Source organism: Pteropus medius, unplaced genomic scaffold (assembly GCF_902729225.1).
Source record: "Pteropus medius unplaced genomic scaffold, Ma_sr-lr_union100, whole genome shotgun sequence".
NCBI lineage: Eukaryota > Metazoa > Chordata > Mammalia > Chiroptera > Pteropodidae > Pteropus > Pteropus medius.
In genome coordinates this window covers 10,150,624-10,166,136 of record NW_024354875.1, presented here as the reverse complement: position 1 = coordinate 10,166,136, position 15,513 = coordinate 10,150,624, and the positions used below count along the sequence as shown (strand labels likewise).

Here is a 15,513-nt window from a genome sequence, read left to right as displayed (position 1 = left end):
ATGAGGAGTTAGGCTTTAATGCATTATTTTCATTTGATTTAGGACAATGAAGTTATTCTCAATTTTGGTCCTGGGTGGGACACTGGGAGAGGGTTTTTGAGGCCCTTTTAAGGCCAAGGAGGTTGTTGTAAATGGCATAACCAGTACATTAGATGCTCTTGATTCTGAAAATTTTAGAATTATCTCCAACCTTGAATCGAGACCCAAACTAAGTCCACATATTGCATTTACTTATTATTTTTCTTTAGTCTCATAATCCAGCATTGTTCCTTTTCCATCACCTGTCCTGTTTTATTTGTGCCATTGACTTGTTATAAGAAAAACTCAATGAACTGCCATGAAGTATGTCCCATTTTTTCTTCTTTGTTGGGTTATATAACTTTTTCCTTCATTTTTCATAGTTTTTATAGACCGAAAATAATTCTAAAAGTTCAAATGGATTTAGGTGTATTATTTATTGAGAATATTACATAAGTGATGGTATTTCGTATTGCATTACATCAGGGACATAGTTACAGGTTGATCCATTTTTAGAGGTACTAATGTTGATCAATGAGTTCAGGTGGTAACAATCTGATGTCCCATCTGTTTAGTTTCTCATCAACTTTATTTTTAATGTTTCACCTTTGCCTGAATCAATGATGCTATTACGAGTTGAAAATAATTATTTTCTAATTCTGTTATTCCTTCCTTAAGTATTAACTGTAATTTTCTGTAGAGAAAATGTTCTACAATTTTTTTTATGTCTAAGAAAAAGAAACATGTATGTGTATATATTTATCCACTTTGGAAAGACCTTTACATATATATGTAGATATATTTACCTATATTTTATATAAATTTAGAAATTATATATATGTATAAATACACATAAAGTAATAGGATAAAGCAAAACATAAAAAAATACAGATAGTGGGAGGGAATAGGGTGAAGGGGATAGAAACACAATCCAAGCTTTTTTGAGTGTATTTTGTTTTGCAGATTTAAAATTGGAATTATCTAAATATTTTATGCAATTCTGAAATGCATTTTAAAATTTTAAAGAATTTTATGAAGATTAAAAAAAAATTCCAAAGTAGTTAACCCAAAGATGTATGTAATTTTGGTGTTGTAACTACTCAGAGGAGAGTTATTACAAGTACCTTTAAATCACAGTAATTCGACTTACTATTTCTAATAAGATGTACTCTTAAAACAAAACAAAAAAAGCTTCAAAAAAATTTAAACTCTTTTAATCACATCATTCATAATAGTTTTGATATTTCTAATTCTAAAACTAAATGTATATATACACACACATATGATAAAACTAGTAATTACTATTATTAGAACCAAGATTTTTATCAGCATAAAAGATAAAATATGAATCAATTAGGTTAAATAATAAATCTTATTATTATTAATTGAATTTAAGATATAAATATAAAATGAAGATATATTTTCTCTGAAAAATAAGTATTTTCCAAGTCTGTTAACTGAAAAGCCTGTAAACAATAATCAACACAATTACAATGAGTATTCTTGCTGTTTAGATTATGGTTTCTAAATACCACCTCTCTCAAAAGGAATTGGGTATTGTTAGAAGATTGAGTGCTGTGAAATTTGAGGTAGAAAATATACAAGGTAAGACATCTTGTCGATCTAAAAGCAATAAAGTTATCAAAAAATAGTTGAGGTAATATCAAAAGACCTCAGAAGATACCTTACAAAGTCAAAAATTGAAAAACCAGAGCATTAATAAAAATAATTATTGCAATAAACACATCACAAATATTCAAATCTGTTTTATAATGATCCTCTTTATTATTTTTTTCTTTGAGAATATATCTTGCTGAGCTTAAACATTATCAGAGGGCAAGAAACATACTATTTATCTTTCTCAAACACATAATGCACATGCTAATGGCCCATACAAATATCAAATTTATCATCTCAGTAATAGGGTGCCCTAATCCAGTGATTTCCATGTTGTGCTTTATGATGTGATGCTTCCACAGTTTTTGCGTGTTTCTTTCTTAAGATTATGAAAAAAATCCATTTAGTTAAAAATCAGTGCTCTATTAATTTTAGTGTATGAAACAGACATAACACACTTTGAATATATACCCATATAGTTTTGAACTTAAGAGTAAGTAAAATGTTATTGAGCAGAAAATAGCTGCAGTAAAAGTTAATTTTTTAAATTTGAAATTAAGTCATTGACCTCACACCTAGCATATTCTGCAGTCAGTTTTGTATAATAAGTATAATTTAGTGATATGCAAACAACCCTATGTATTCTAATACCTCTCAGGGGATCATTATAAAAGAATTAGTATTTATATAAATGTGCTTGAGTTATTGAGAAAGCATGGATTAATACATCTAGTTTCGTACTATTCATATGATCTGAAAATCCTTAAAACAAGAACTTAAAATGTTCTTGTGTCAGAAATAATCCTGGACAACTGTCAAAAACAAACATGAATATCTTTGGAGAAACATACTTCAACGCATTCCCAAAAATTCCAAAAAGATTAAGGTAAATGAGCAGTTTAAAGTTAAAAATTACAATATTCATGGGGAGACAGTATTATATGTAAAAACCAACAGAAACAGAACTGTATATTTATCATACATTAAATATAGAATAGAAAATACTTATGATTATTAAGACTTGATAAAGGAAATGCTGTCTTAGATTGAGGTCCCTAAATGTAGAGCTTGAGATGGGGATTTAGATAAGTATGTTTTATTGAAGAAGTGCTCATCAGGAAGAAAACTATGAGGGGGAGAATTCAGGAGACTATGAAGGCAGAAAGAACTGAGCAAGTGTAAAATTCTAGTCTTGGCTTAATATACAGCTTAATGATGGTTTCTGAAGCATTAACTGCAGTGTGTGTGTGTGTGTGTTCTCATTGTGTTTTTCCCTTCTACTTGTGTGAAGTTATAAATTTATTCTCTATCATATTCTACTGTTTAGAGTGGAAACTGATGCAACCACTTTGGAAAATAGTTTAACCACTACATAGTAAAGTTAAGCATGTGTATGCCCTATGATTCAGCATTTTCACAGTTCTATGTCCTAGAAAAACTTTTGAATGGATGTAAGAGCAGCATTATTGCAATCTTAAAAAATATTTGGAATAACTCATATGTTCATCAGTTGTAGAATGAATTAATAATTCCAATTATATAAAAAATAGCGAGTGGCAATGGAAATGAATGAAAAGAGAATATGCAACGAATGAATCTCGAAAAATATGAAGTTGAGCAAAAGAAGCAGAAGAACATATACAGTATGATTACCTTTATACAAAGCCCACACACAGGCAAAATTAGCTAATATATTTTTATGGGTACATACAAAGGTATAAAACTTTAAAGAAAGTAAGAAAATGATTAACTCAAAATATAATTTGATAATTATTTCTCAATTGGGAAGGGAGAGGAATGCAAGCTGGGTGAAAGGGAATTTCTAATGCTCTATTTCATAATGTTAGTGATGAGGACACAGTGCCAATTATGCTTTGAATGGTTTGTATATATGGTATAATTCTATGTAATTTTAATGTGATTAGCATGAAATATTTTAGAGCCTCAACTATGAATACCTTCATACACCTTCCCTTGCCAACTAATTAATATCCCTGAGATTTTTCTTTTATAGTATCATGTCTGTCTTTTATAGAAGTTAGCTTATAATTATATATTTACTTGGATACACACACACACACACACACTATCTGTTTTCCCATTAAGCTATATGTTCCGTGAGAGCTGAAACTGTGACTTTTATTTTTTTATTTTTTTTTACCACTTTTATTGTGAGGTTCAAAAACAATTCCTTCTACATGACCTCATATATGGTTGAATTTTAAGTTTTTTAGAACTTTTTCATCTATGAGGATAAACTTTGGCAAAAGTTAGAGTGGGAAGCTTTGCTAAAGCAATTATGCAATCACTCAAGATAACATATAGAGTAGCACAGTACATAGTACATGGTAGGTTCTCAATAAATATTAGTAGTTATTGGTCTTGGTAAAGGAGTTCTGTAGTATCTTTTTATTTAACTCTATCATCCAAAGTTGCTCAAGTTAATTTCATTCAAATTTGTTTCAATAGAGTAATAATTATGCCATAGTGACTCTTTCTTGATGCTAATATATACAAATGTAGACTATTTTGCTAATCCATGAATAGTGGTTATGACATCAACAGCTGAAAACTAGGGAAGTCCCTCAGGGCTGAATGTAACTGTGGTTTTCATAGCGGGTAAGGGAAGGTCCATAGATTTGAGATAGAAGTCAAGAGATGAAGCTCTCATTTCCTAATTCTAATCTTCAAATGCAAGTATCTTGGAGTGAGTTGTTTTATTATTTTAGTGATAGAGCAACATTCAAAGTTTTTTGTTTGTTTGTTTGTTTTGTTTTTTTAATCAGGGGAAGTTCCCATTAAAAAAAAAAAGAGAGATTCTGATAACATTATATAAAGGGAGCCCAACTGAAAAACGGATTAGGACTCAAGGGTGGGTGGAGAAGTCAATTTAATGAGTTGCAACCAACATTTGTTTTAATGAGATAAATTAGAATAATAAATAACAGATCACAGCTAAATAATTTAAGAAACTTTGTTTTTGCTATGTACGTCATTTTAAATAGACTGTAAAATGTTATCTATTCACTGTGAAAAACATGCTAATTTCAGGTATAGTAATGGCAAAAACTGGCCAATGGCAGGCAGCTGTGAGAAGCTGTTGATTGAAAATTGAAAGATTTTTCTTTCACAGATGTTAAAATATTAAGATAAATGAAATAAAGCACATGCACCTGTATATATCTAATATACAGGTCTCTGATATTAGATATATTTCTCAGTTTGGATTGTAGCCAAAAAAATTTGAAAACCATTGACCTAGAAAATTTATTTTCTGTTCCTTAGATTAGAGTTGGGGGAAATATTGCAAAATTATACATATATCAGACTTTTCAACTATAGTGTTTATAAGAAACTGGTAAATTAAAACTATAATAATATTTCTAAAATTGACACAAAAATTTTACATATATTATAAAATTGCCAAATTATAAATTAACTAACAAAAACATTTCACTGACTATGAAATGTAATAGGCTAATCAAGACTATATACATAATATTTGAACCAATGAAGACCTTGATCCGTAAAATACCAAAAAATTGGACAGCCATGTAGATTCCTCAGAGACCTAGATTTTCAGAAAAATTGTATCAGTTTTTTTTTTTGTGAAGTATACAATTCATGGCCAGTTACATGTAATCAGTTTTTAAAATGCTTCCACTTATTAAAACTTGAATAATAATAATAATAATAAAATAATCACAGCAGTTTTAAGTATTATTTGCTTAATTTGTTCTAGACGACATTCATTTTTCTTTTTATTTCTGCAGATTCAAGTACAGAATTGAGCAGATTGATAAATTTATAAACATCATGGAAAGAATTGTAGAGAGGAACTGGAGCCACTCGTATGCCATTTTCTCGCTTGTCACACTGTGGGGGAAAAAAATAAAGCCACAAAAATGTCAGCATTATTCCACAATAAAAATCTATATTCAAGATTAACTTACTGAAACAATCATGTCAATTTCCCTAAAAACTAATATATAAGCAAATTTTTTCACTTTAAGTAAAATATAGTGTTTCTAGATTATTTGAAGTTCTCTTCATAATTTTAATTAATTAAAACATTAGTGGGTTGTTTAATGAATATCCAAAAGCATTTTCCTGAAGTCCACTCAGCAATGATCTTCTTTAAGCATTCAATAGATCATATGTATAATTTGTCTGTGGGGAGACTCTGAAAAGCCTGGACTCTTGGACACGTTTAAATGAATGACAACCTCAGACTGTTCTGGACAGTTTTAGTCAATTATTCTTACATTTAATTCTTTAATCCCTAATCTTGCAGGTGAGGAGTTAGCTGTATTCCTGGTGTAGACCCTAAGAAAAAAAATTTATTTGATGTGAAACCATTTGCGGAGATGAACTCCCATGGTCAACTGAGGTTCCAAATTGTGAATAATAAAAGTCTAGAGGCCTTGTGCTAACAAGGGCTCCTCATGTACTCTGTATACCAGGAAAAACCTCAGACCAAATCCTTGGTTTCTGGCACTCTGTCCCACTTAGTTATGCCCTCTGAGTGAACAACTTCAGAGAAACCCTGGTTTCATCTTTTTACCAATAGACTGAAACTTGTCACATCCAATCAGAACTAAACAAATTATATCTTCATTTGCACCTATACTGACCAATCAGAACTGTATCATTTGGATACCTCATTTGCATAAAATGGACATAATTTGGAACCTGGGCAGTAACCTCCCCTTTGTTTCTAGGGGAAACAATTTAGGTTGCTACTTGAACCTATGTCTCCCAGGTTACAGTCCTTTTTGCTCAAATAAATACTTTTTTTCGTTATTAAAGTCTAAAATTAGTTTTGATTTACAGTGGGAATGCTGAAATGTTATGAATTGGGCCTAGATAGTTTGGCCTAGCCTGATGATCACTAAGACTATCTTAAGAAACACACAGTATAGGCTGGACAATATAGTAAATGGTTTATGTATGCTGGTCCATTTGATTCCCATAACAACTTTTTGAGGTAAGTATTTTTACACCCAAAAAACAGATAAGAAGTCTCAAGCCAATAGATGTTAACTAATTTCCCTGAGAGCATATAGCTTGGACATAGAGTTTGATTTAGAATGCTGATATTCTGATTTGTTCCTCCAGAAGCTACTGTTATCTCTTCTAAAGTTTTAGAGGACCACATGAGTGGAGAAGTTCCTAGAATACATTACCACTGGCAATGGATATGTTATTGCCATTTTTCCCTGAAATTATTTCATTAACACTTATTAGTTCCCTTCAGAAGACTAAGAAGGCTAGTCATGCCCAATGGTTAAAAATAAAAATTATTCCATACAATGTTAACACTCCTGAGATGTATCTCTGTATCTTTTATGATTTCAGTGAAACTAGTGAAATAACAGTTCAATCAAACAACTAAATAAGACTGACTTCTCTCCACCTCCACCATACTTATATGATTTTAAAATTTTATTTATTCAATAAGTACATATTGGAGCTTTAATTAATGAAAACTAATGAAAATGTGTCTTAACTGATTATGATGAAACAATATTTTCTGCCCAAACTGTAATGAAAAGAATGAATACATGACATAAAACTGTTTCATATATCCAAAATTTGTGGTTTCTTCTCTTTTATCAAAAATGACAGATCTCTATGCCTTCAATTAGCAAGTGCTGAATATTTAGTTGGCACTTAATTTATCCTTACTAACTGACTGATTGATGTGAAATAACATGCAACAGTGAATAAACCAAAGAATCCAAATTTTATCCCTAACATGCAACTAATAGAGAAAACATGGTAGCAAAGCAAGAGATTACTTACAACTACTCCTCTTTTTTCTAGTTCTTCCAATATATATTTTACTGGAACAGAAAATGTCAATGTTAGCAGGCAGCCACGGTCCTCTATATGAGATGGAGTAATTATGTTCACAACTGGTTTCTTGGTTTCTGTTTTATCTTTTCCATAGTAATGTTTAATCATGTATTCCAGATAACCAGTTAGCAAAATAGATTTTCTTCTCAGTGCTTTCATAGTTGCTTCCCTAAAGATCTGTAGAATGAGAAACAATCAGATTTACAATATCTTGTTGATTTACAAAGAAGCAAAAATTAACTATAAATCATGCATAAAAAAGAGAAATGACCATTTTTAATCTCTCCAATAATAATCTCATTTTAAAGAGTCTTTTTGTAAAAACATGTCCTCTTATATATTCTTTGCCATTAAAAACTGAATGCAAAGTTTCCATGTCAGAAAAACTGTAAAAATGTGATTTAAACAATACTTGTAAAAGAAGAAAAAAGTTGATATAATGTTTCTCAGGTTAGCTTAGTATAATTAGTATAAATATCCCTTAATAAGTACATTTAAATACGTAAAATTTAAGCTTTTTCTCCAAAACCACTTTTTACAATCATAATCAAGAAGTCTTTTTTCTATTTTGATGTAAAATTTGTTTGGTTCACAAAATAATGCAATAAGAACTAAATGTAAATGCATATGTAAAAGGCAGTATTCCCAATATTACTTATAATTCCTAAATCTTCCCCAGTTTAACAGTAAGAAAACAAGCAGTTAAATAATAAATCTAAGTTTTGTCAGACAAGGAAGCGAAAAATGTTAGACAACACATTTATGAGTGCTGAAACGTTTAGGCTTTCTTTCTTTTTTTTCTATCTTTCTTCTTATATCATTTTTTTTCCATGCTAAATTCTAGCATGGGTCTGAGAATACTGCTGTTTTCTGCCTGAAGTGTCTTATAGTAAGATGAATGACAAGGGCACACAATCACCGGCGTTGGAACATTAGAGGTCAGAACAGACATGCTTTTCTAGCTTATCTCTTAAGGTCAAATAGAGTTTGAAAATATATCCTACATATAAGAACTGAATGAACTGCAGAGTGCGATGTTCACTTAATGTTCATTTTCTGTATCATGTTATGCCACAGAGCAAAGATAGGGCCATTTGGTGATATCTAGACTATAAAGCCTATGAAAACAGTTATTTCTGTATATATGTATCCAAGTGTGGGCAGGCATTCTAATAGAACGCAAGCCATCTGGGCATACATTTTCTTTACCTTTATTGCATGGAGGCTGTACATTTGGCTGAAGGAGAGGAAGGGAGTTGTAGTGAAAGTAATAGTATCTAAGGAGGAGAGAAGAAGCAGAGGATAGAGTGGTATCTGTCTCCCTTTGCCACCCAGACCTCACAGACTATGTCTGCCGTTGGGGAAGAGATCAGCTGCCAGTAGAAGCTGAAAGCTTTGTTTCAGAAGGCATCTGAGGTCTGCAGTGTAAATAATATGGTAGTCTCCCCTCATTTGTAGTTTCATTTTCCACAGTTTTGGTTGCCCTCTGTCAAAGTAAGTTTGAAAATACTAAATGGAAAATTCCAGAAATAAACAATTCATAAGTTTTAAACTGTGCACTATTCTGAGCAGTGTGATGAAATCTTTCACAGTTCAGTTCCATCCTGCCTGGGACCTGAATCACCCCTTTGCCTAGCATCTCTACTTGTATATGCTCCTACTCCTTAGTCTCTTAGTAGAGGTCTAGGTTATCAGATCGACTATTACAGTATCACAGTGCTTGTATTCAAGTCACACTTATTTTACTTAATAGCAACCCCAAAGCACAAGAGTAGTGATGCTGACAATTCAGATATGTCAAAGAGAACCTGTAAAGTGCTTCCTTTAAGTGAAAAGCTGAAGGTTCTCAACTTAATAAAGAAATAAAAAGAATTGTATGCTGAGGTTGCTAAGATCTACAGAAAAATGAATCTTCTATCTGTGAAACTGTGAAAAAAAGTGTGAACAAGGATGACTATTGTACAAGACATTTTGAGAGAGAGACCATATTCACATAACTTTTATTATAATATATAATGTTATAATTATTCTATTTTTAGACGTTATTATTTATCTCTTACTGTGCCTAATTTATAAATTAAACTTTATTGCAGGTATGTATGTATAAGAAAAAATAGTATATATAGGGTTTGATACTATCTGTGGTTTCAGGCATCCCTGAAGGTCTTAAAATGTAACCCCTGCAGATAAGGGGGGATTACTGTACAGTTCTAGGACTCAAGTAACCTCAGTTATATAAGTTTTGGTAAAAGGCATCTCTTCATTTTCTTTTGTAAAACAGAATGTAAGCACATCTGGCACAATGAGGACTCAAAGGAACACCTCCAAGTTTTGGGACAAGCGATCCAGATCAAGAGTTAGTGTACTTACAGAAGACAGGAGCAGGGACAGGCAAGGTGCTGCCAATCAGTGTTTTGACTATCAAATTTAGAATTAAAAATATAAGATAAATCTTTTCTCCAAGCTTCTCTTTGGAAATTAATAATTATTTAAAGGAATTTTAATTACCATATAATTCTAGAAAATTTTCTGGTTCTGATATGAGCCGCACAAGATGCAGATGGGGATAATGTGTGAACTAATACTTTTAATGATATGTCAGTTTACATTTGTAGGTTCAGAGGACTTTGGGGAATATTATTTAAGTTCATAGATTTTTTACAGGAGGCTTTGCTCTTACAAATGTCTTTTAATAACTAGATATCAAATTTTTATGACAAATATCTCAATTTAACATAGTTACTCTTTGATAACAATAAAATAACTTTTAAATGTAAAACTATTTTTCACATACAACCATAACAAGGGCAGCTGCATTCGGAAGTACTCTTAAATTCTTCTCATAAAGCGTCAAAGTCTCTTCTGAGGTCTAATGTAAAAACATTAAGAGGGGCTGATAGAAGGAGTTAACAGGAAAATGGAGTAAATATCTTTTTTTTTTTTTTTGCTTCTCATTATTTCTGTGCTTTCAGTACTGAAAAAGAATATTTTTTTAAAAAATGTAAAAAATTAAAAAGTGTAGTTTGAAAATATTCAGCTTTGATTCTTGGCAGAGTTTCAACTACTTGGATTATTTTTCTTACTGAGTAAAATGAATACAAAGCTAGAAAAGTTAAATTTAAAAAGGAAAAATAAGTATAGAATGCTGTTTTCAATTGTTATATTTTTTTCTCTTAAATTCTTAAAATTGGCTCCCTAAAAACTTTTTGAAGAAATACATACTACATTTCTTCTGATTTACCATGTATTTTAGTTGAATCCTCTAATTTTGTACTTTGATGCTATTTATTTCATTATAAATGCCTGTACTGAAAGGGTCTGAAAATTGTCTGCATATTACTACATAAAAAAAAAAAGTGACCAAAACACAATATAAGTATTATTTAATTTCAGGTTAGTAATTGAATGATTGAGGGTACCTCTAAAATAATCTGTTTCAAACATCTTCATTTAAAAATTGAAGCGAATGAATTAAAGAGTAATTGTCACTTGTGTAAGATACAGTCTCCCCATAGGGATGGAATATTTGCCACTTAGTTTGTACCCTAGTGCTCTTTACCTTGATCCACAATATTTTTTAAAAGTATTGTATAAATGATTACGAGGCAGCAATATAAAGAAATTTACCATAATTAATTTACCATATAGAAAACTCAGAAAGATCTAGAAAGTAGGACATTTTAACAGGTAGAGAATGGAAAGCAATGAAATGTATTATTTTGTAATTTCAGAATTTTACGAGTTATAATGGGAAGGAAGAATTCCTTAAAACACTTTCTTCAACATAATGTTTGATTACCTAAATATAATTTCGGTTAGAGCATAGCCTCAACAGTGAGTTACTTAAGTGAGGTATTTTCAAGACACTCTAGAGAAATACTTAGGTGATAAGAAACTCCAGAGAAGTGTATATCTCTCTTCTTGTGGCTCTTAGGATCTTTTTGCTAAGTTTAAATTTAGATATTAAAAAAAAATAATAAATCAGTCTTCAGATTCCAGCTGAGAATAAAATCTTATTTAGATGACTATAATACAGTGTAGTAGGAAACTAGTGGTGAGGAGAATAATAATCTGACTCTTCCCATGGCAGAGGAGTGAATACTGGAGAAGAGCCTGCTCACTGCAGCAAATATACCAAAGTGAGAGTGTTAAAAAGAAAATTTCTAGATATGATTGAGAAGTCATTTGCAAAGATAAGGAAATTCAGGAGAAATAGCTTTAGGTTCTAGCTCTTTCTAAGGTATTCCTTGGTGCCTTTTTTGATAATGTAATCTTCTCCCTGATATAAATTTGCAGAGTAAGCAAAACTTTATTTTGTTTTAAAATGTTTAACAAGAGTCTCTCTACATATTGTAAGAACAACTCAAAAGGCATTATCAATTTTTTAAGCAGATTGCCTTCTCCCCCCTCCCCCCCAAAAAAATATATCACTGATTGAAAAATCTTGTTACTGGGTCTATTTCAACTTAAAAACAAACAAAACAAAACACTGCCAAAAAGTAAAAACAGCACAAGCTCCATCTAGTGGTCATACTGAGTAGGTGCTCTTTAAACTGAGATGAAATGAAATGAGTTGATTCCCACGACCTAGTAGTGGTGAAGTTGTATAAAAACAGAGGAACTTGACAATGCCATCCAGTGGCCGAAATGAGAAACTGCTATAAGTGATCACAATCCTAGAATACACACAGGTTTAGAAGAGATTTTGGAAGTCTTTATCCAGTCATGCTGGAATACTCCAAAATATTATAAACTAGCTTTTTAAACTTAAAAATATTGATTTTTTATTTGAATAGCTATATATTTTAAATCTCTATTAAAATATATATGTATATTTACTTAAAATATATTTTACTTAAATATGTGTATATAAGATATATTTTTCTTAAATATATTAATATTGTTATCATATAGTATGTAATTATTAAAAATAGATTTAACAACTTTAGTCTCACCCAAAAATTAATTAATATTTAAATAATTAGAATACAAAGATAGGTAAATACAGATATGGATAAGTATTTAGATTTATAGAAATAGACTGATATAAATATCTAGAAATACTGTAGTCTATAAAAACCGATTCCTTGGATATTATTATTCAGGTGAGACTAACTTTTTTAAGTAAAAATATTAATGAATTTAAAGAAAAATATTGATTCAGTAAGAGTAGAGATTATACATGAATACAATGACATAGAAACCTGAGTTTAAAAAATAAATCCACCCTACCTCATGAGATAGTTTTATTTTCCCCTCCTTAAAGTTGATCTTCCTTTAACTTTGTCACATGATACTTTGTCAGTTCACCGATTCATGGAATAGAAGCAGAGTCCCCAGTAATCACAACAATGTCTAGCACATAGTACTTTCTTAATAAATAAATGGTGAATGATTGAATCAAGAACTAAATATTGCATACATATTTTGTATACAGAGAGACCAATAGAAAATTAAATAACTTATTCAAGTTCACATAAATTCTAAGTGGAACTAAAAATACGTCTCCACAGGTCTGTTCTATTTAATCTTTATTAAGTTCCAACAATGTGCCAAGCATTTTGCTGGGGCTGGAGATATAAATAAAAGGTGACAATTAGCACATGGTCACTATCTAAAAGAGAACACTATCCTTGGCACATTGTTTGTGCATAGTGAATAATTATAATCTTGATGATTAGCAGAGAAAGTACTAAAATATGTCACAACCAGATAAAGAAAAAGGTAAAGATGTGGGAAGGTTGAACCATAAATTACTTACCTCTAAACTAGCTTGTAAGGCACAAACCAACAAAATGGGAGGATTTGAAATTCGAAATCCATTGGCCCCAGAGATTAACTGCAATTCTGAAAAATTAATATCATGTTATTTTATATAATGTATCATAAAATGACCTTTATAGATTTTTTAAAAATGCTAATAAAGTTGTAGAGAAAAAGATAAGATTTTAAAACTTTTATTCCTAAAATTTCTGAGATATTTAAGAGAAACTCTATGGACCTAAAATACTGGCATATTTCCTCTTCACCTACATTGTCCGTCTCTCCTGCCTCACATTTCAACAGACTACCAAACACTAGAGCCATTAGACATAAAATAAAAATGACCTCTCCTAGAAGCTTTTCTAGACTCCACCTTCTGCTCTTTCATTCCTAAACCAGTATTCCTTGTTCTACTCCATGCTTTGCTTTTTTTCTATTATGAAACCATGTCAATGAGAGGAAAATATCAGAATTTAAATGGCTTATAATTGTAACATTGCCCAAAGGCATGCATATAAATGAAATGACCTATGAAGGTGACTTTTAGCACTAGAATTATTAGGTTGAGTGGCTTTTCTTAGGGAAAGAAAAGAGGGAGGCATAAAAAGTAATCTTGCTAAGTATGAAATATGAAAAAGATGAATTAATACAGATATTATCCTAACTAGAATTAATTAGATTGAATAATAGAAAGTTAAATCCAATAGAGTTGTTAGAGATCAAATTAAAACTAAGACTGACTGAGAGAATTTCAAAATATTCTGGGTCTCTAGAGATTTATCTAATCTAGGATTAGGCAAACTATGTCCTATGGGCCAAATAGGCCCACTACTCATTTTTATAAATAAAGTTTTATTGGATCATAGTCACACTTATTCATTATGTATGTCTATGCTTTAGCACTACAATGGCATAGTTGAGTATATACCATGGAGATAGTATAGCCCCCAAAGCTTAAAATATCTTCTGTCTGGTCCTTCGCAGAAAAACTTTGCTCTCTGATCAAATCCAATTCCTTCATTTACAGATAGAAAACTCAGCACAAAGAATTTAAGTAACTTGCATAATAACAGAGTTAATTATTTTAGCAACCTAGATAAAATACTAGTTTCCTTATTGGACTAGAAGAGCTCATCTTGATTCTTTGCATCTCGGTTGTTGCAAATGTGAATATATTTAAAATAGGATCGCGTTTGTTTATGTTGAACTTTCAAACTACGAAGATTTCTGCATCCCATATGATTAGAGATAGAGTAACTGAGGAAAAGAATTAGGAAACTTTAGGAGCATCCTGTGCGTGGTGTACTTTCATTTCTTCCCAACTGGGGTGTAACTGCTACTGTTTAGTATGTGGCAAAGCTACAAAAGGAGGAAAATTTGGGAGAAGAGAAAGATAAAAATGAACATTTCTTAAATAGCACTGCTCTGTGCTACTTGGTTTATGGCTTTGAACTTGTCTTACCTTTAAATCAAATCCTGAAACAGACATTATTCACGTTAAATATGTGAGAAGAAAAACAAAGGTGATATAACTTGTGCAGCATCACAAAACTATTAAGCAGTGGGACTGACACTTAAATCCCTCTGAGTCTAACTGCTAGCCAAAAGTTCTTTCTCGTCCTCACTGCCCACTGTTTTGAGTACTCCATATTGATGAGATCTGGGTCCCTTATGTTAGATTTCACTTCTTCTTATCTCTCGACAAAGGGATAGACTCAAAATCATGCTAAAATCTATAAACACTTAGTCTTACACTCTGGAAATGTCACTTCTTATTTTAAAAATTCTCAGTGGCATTTTCAAAGTGCTCTCTTCATGAGGCATGTATATTACACATCATACAAAGACAGATGAAAAGTAAAATGAAGTTAAAATAAAATGACTTGTGAAGTAAAATTGAATACACTTACTGCAATCCATTTTAAATCTGGTGCTGAGTTCATGGCCAAACCATCCCACTAACCTAAAATATAGATAACATTAGATACTGTAGTCTATAAAAATAATCACAATTAATATAGAAATCATATTGAAATCATTTGTGATACAAGTCATCAAATACTTAAATTCTATATGATATCCTAAGACAATTTTTATAACCTTATCAAGAATGAGGATAAAATCAATTTATTCATATTACTAGTTATATTGTTTTGTGAAGTTAGGTCATCTGAAGAGCTATATATAATTATGATTTTTCTTATTTAAAATAAAATGAACAAAAACTTTTTTTTTTAGATTTTAAAACAAAGGTAA

General features: G+C 30.9%; 1 protein-coding gene across 4 annotated transcripts in view; it reads right to left on the bottom strand.

Annotated features, from left to right (window-relative positions):
• Positions 1 to 2,355: 2,355 nt before the first annotated feature.
• KYNU (kynureninase) overlaps positions 2,356 to 15,513 on the bottom strand; it is a 109,389-nt gene continuing 96,231 nt past the window's right edge. For all 4 annotated transcript variants that reach the window (XM_039855288.1, XM_039855287.1, XM_039855286.1 and 1 more), the window contains 4 exons: positions 15,168 to 15,220; positions 13,256 to 13,341; positions 7,441 to 7,671; positions 2,356 to 5,511 (listed from right to left, as the gene is read on the bottom strand). In XM_039855288.1, the coding sequence (XP_039711222.1) occupies positions 5,374 to 5,511; positions 7,441 to 7,671; positions 13,256 to 13,341; positions 15,168 to 15,220 (508 nt within the window). In that variant the 3' untranslated portion in view covers positions 2,356 to 5,373. The remainder of the gene's footprint in view (positions 5,512 to 7,440; positions 7,672 to 13,255; positions 13,342 to 15,167; positions 15,221 to 15,513) is intronic.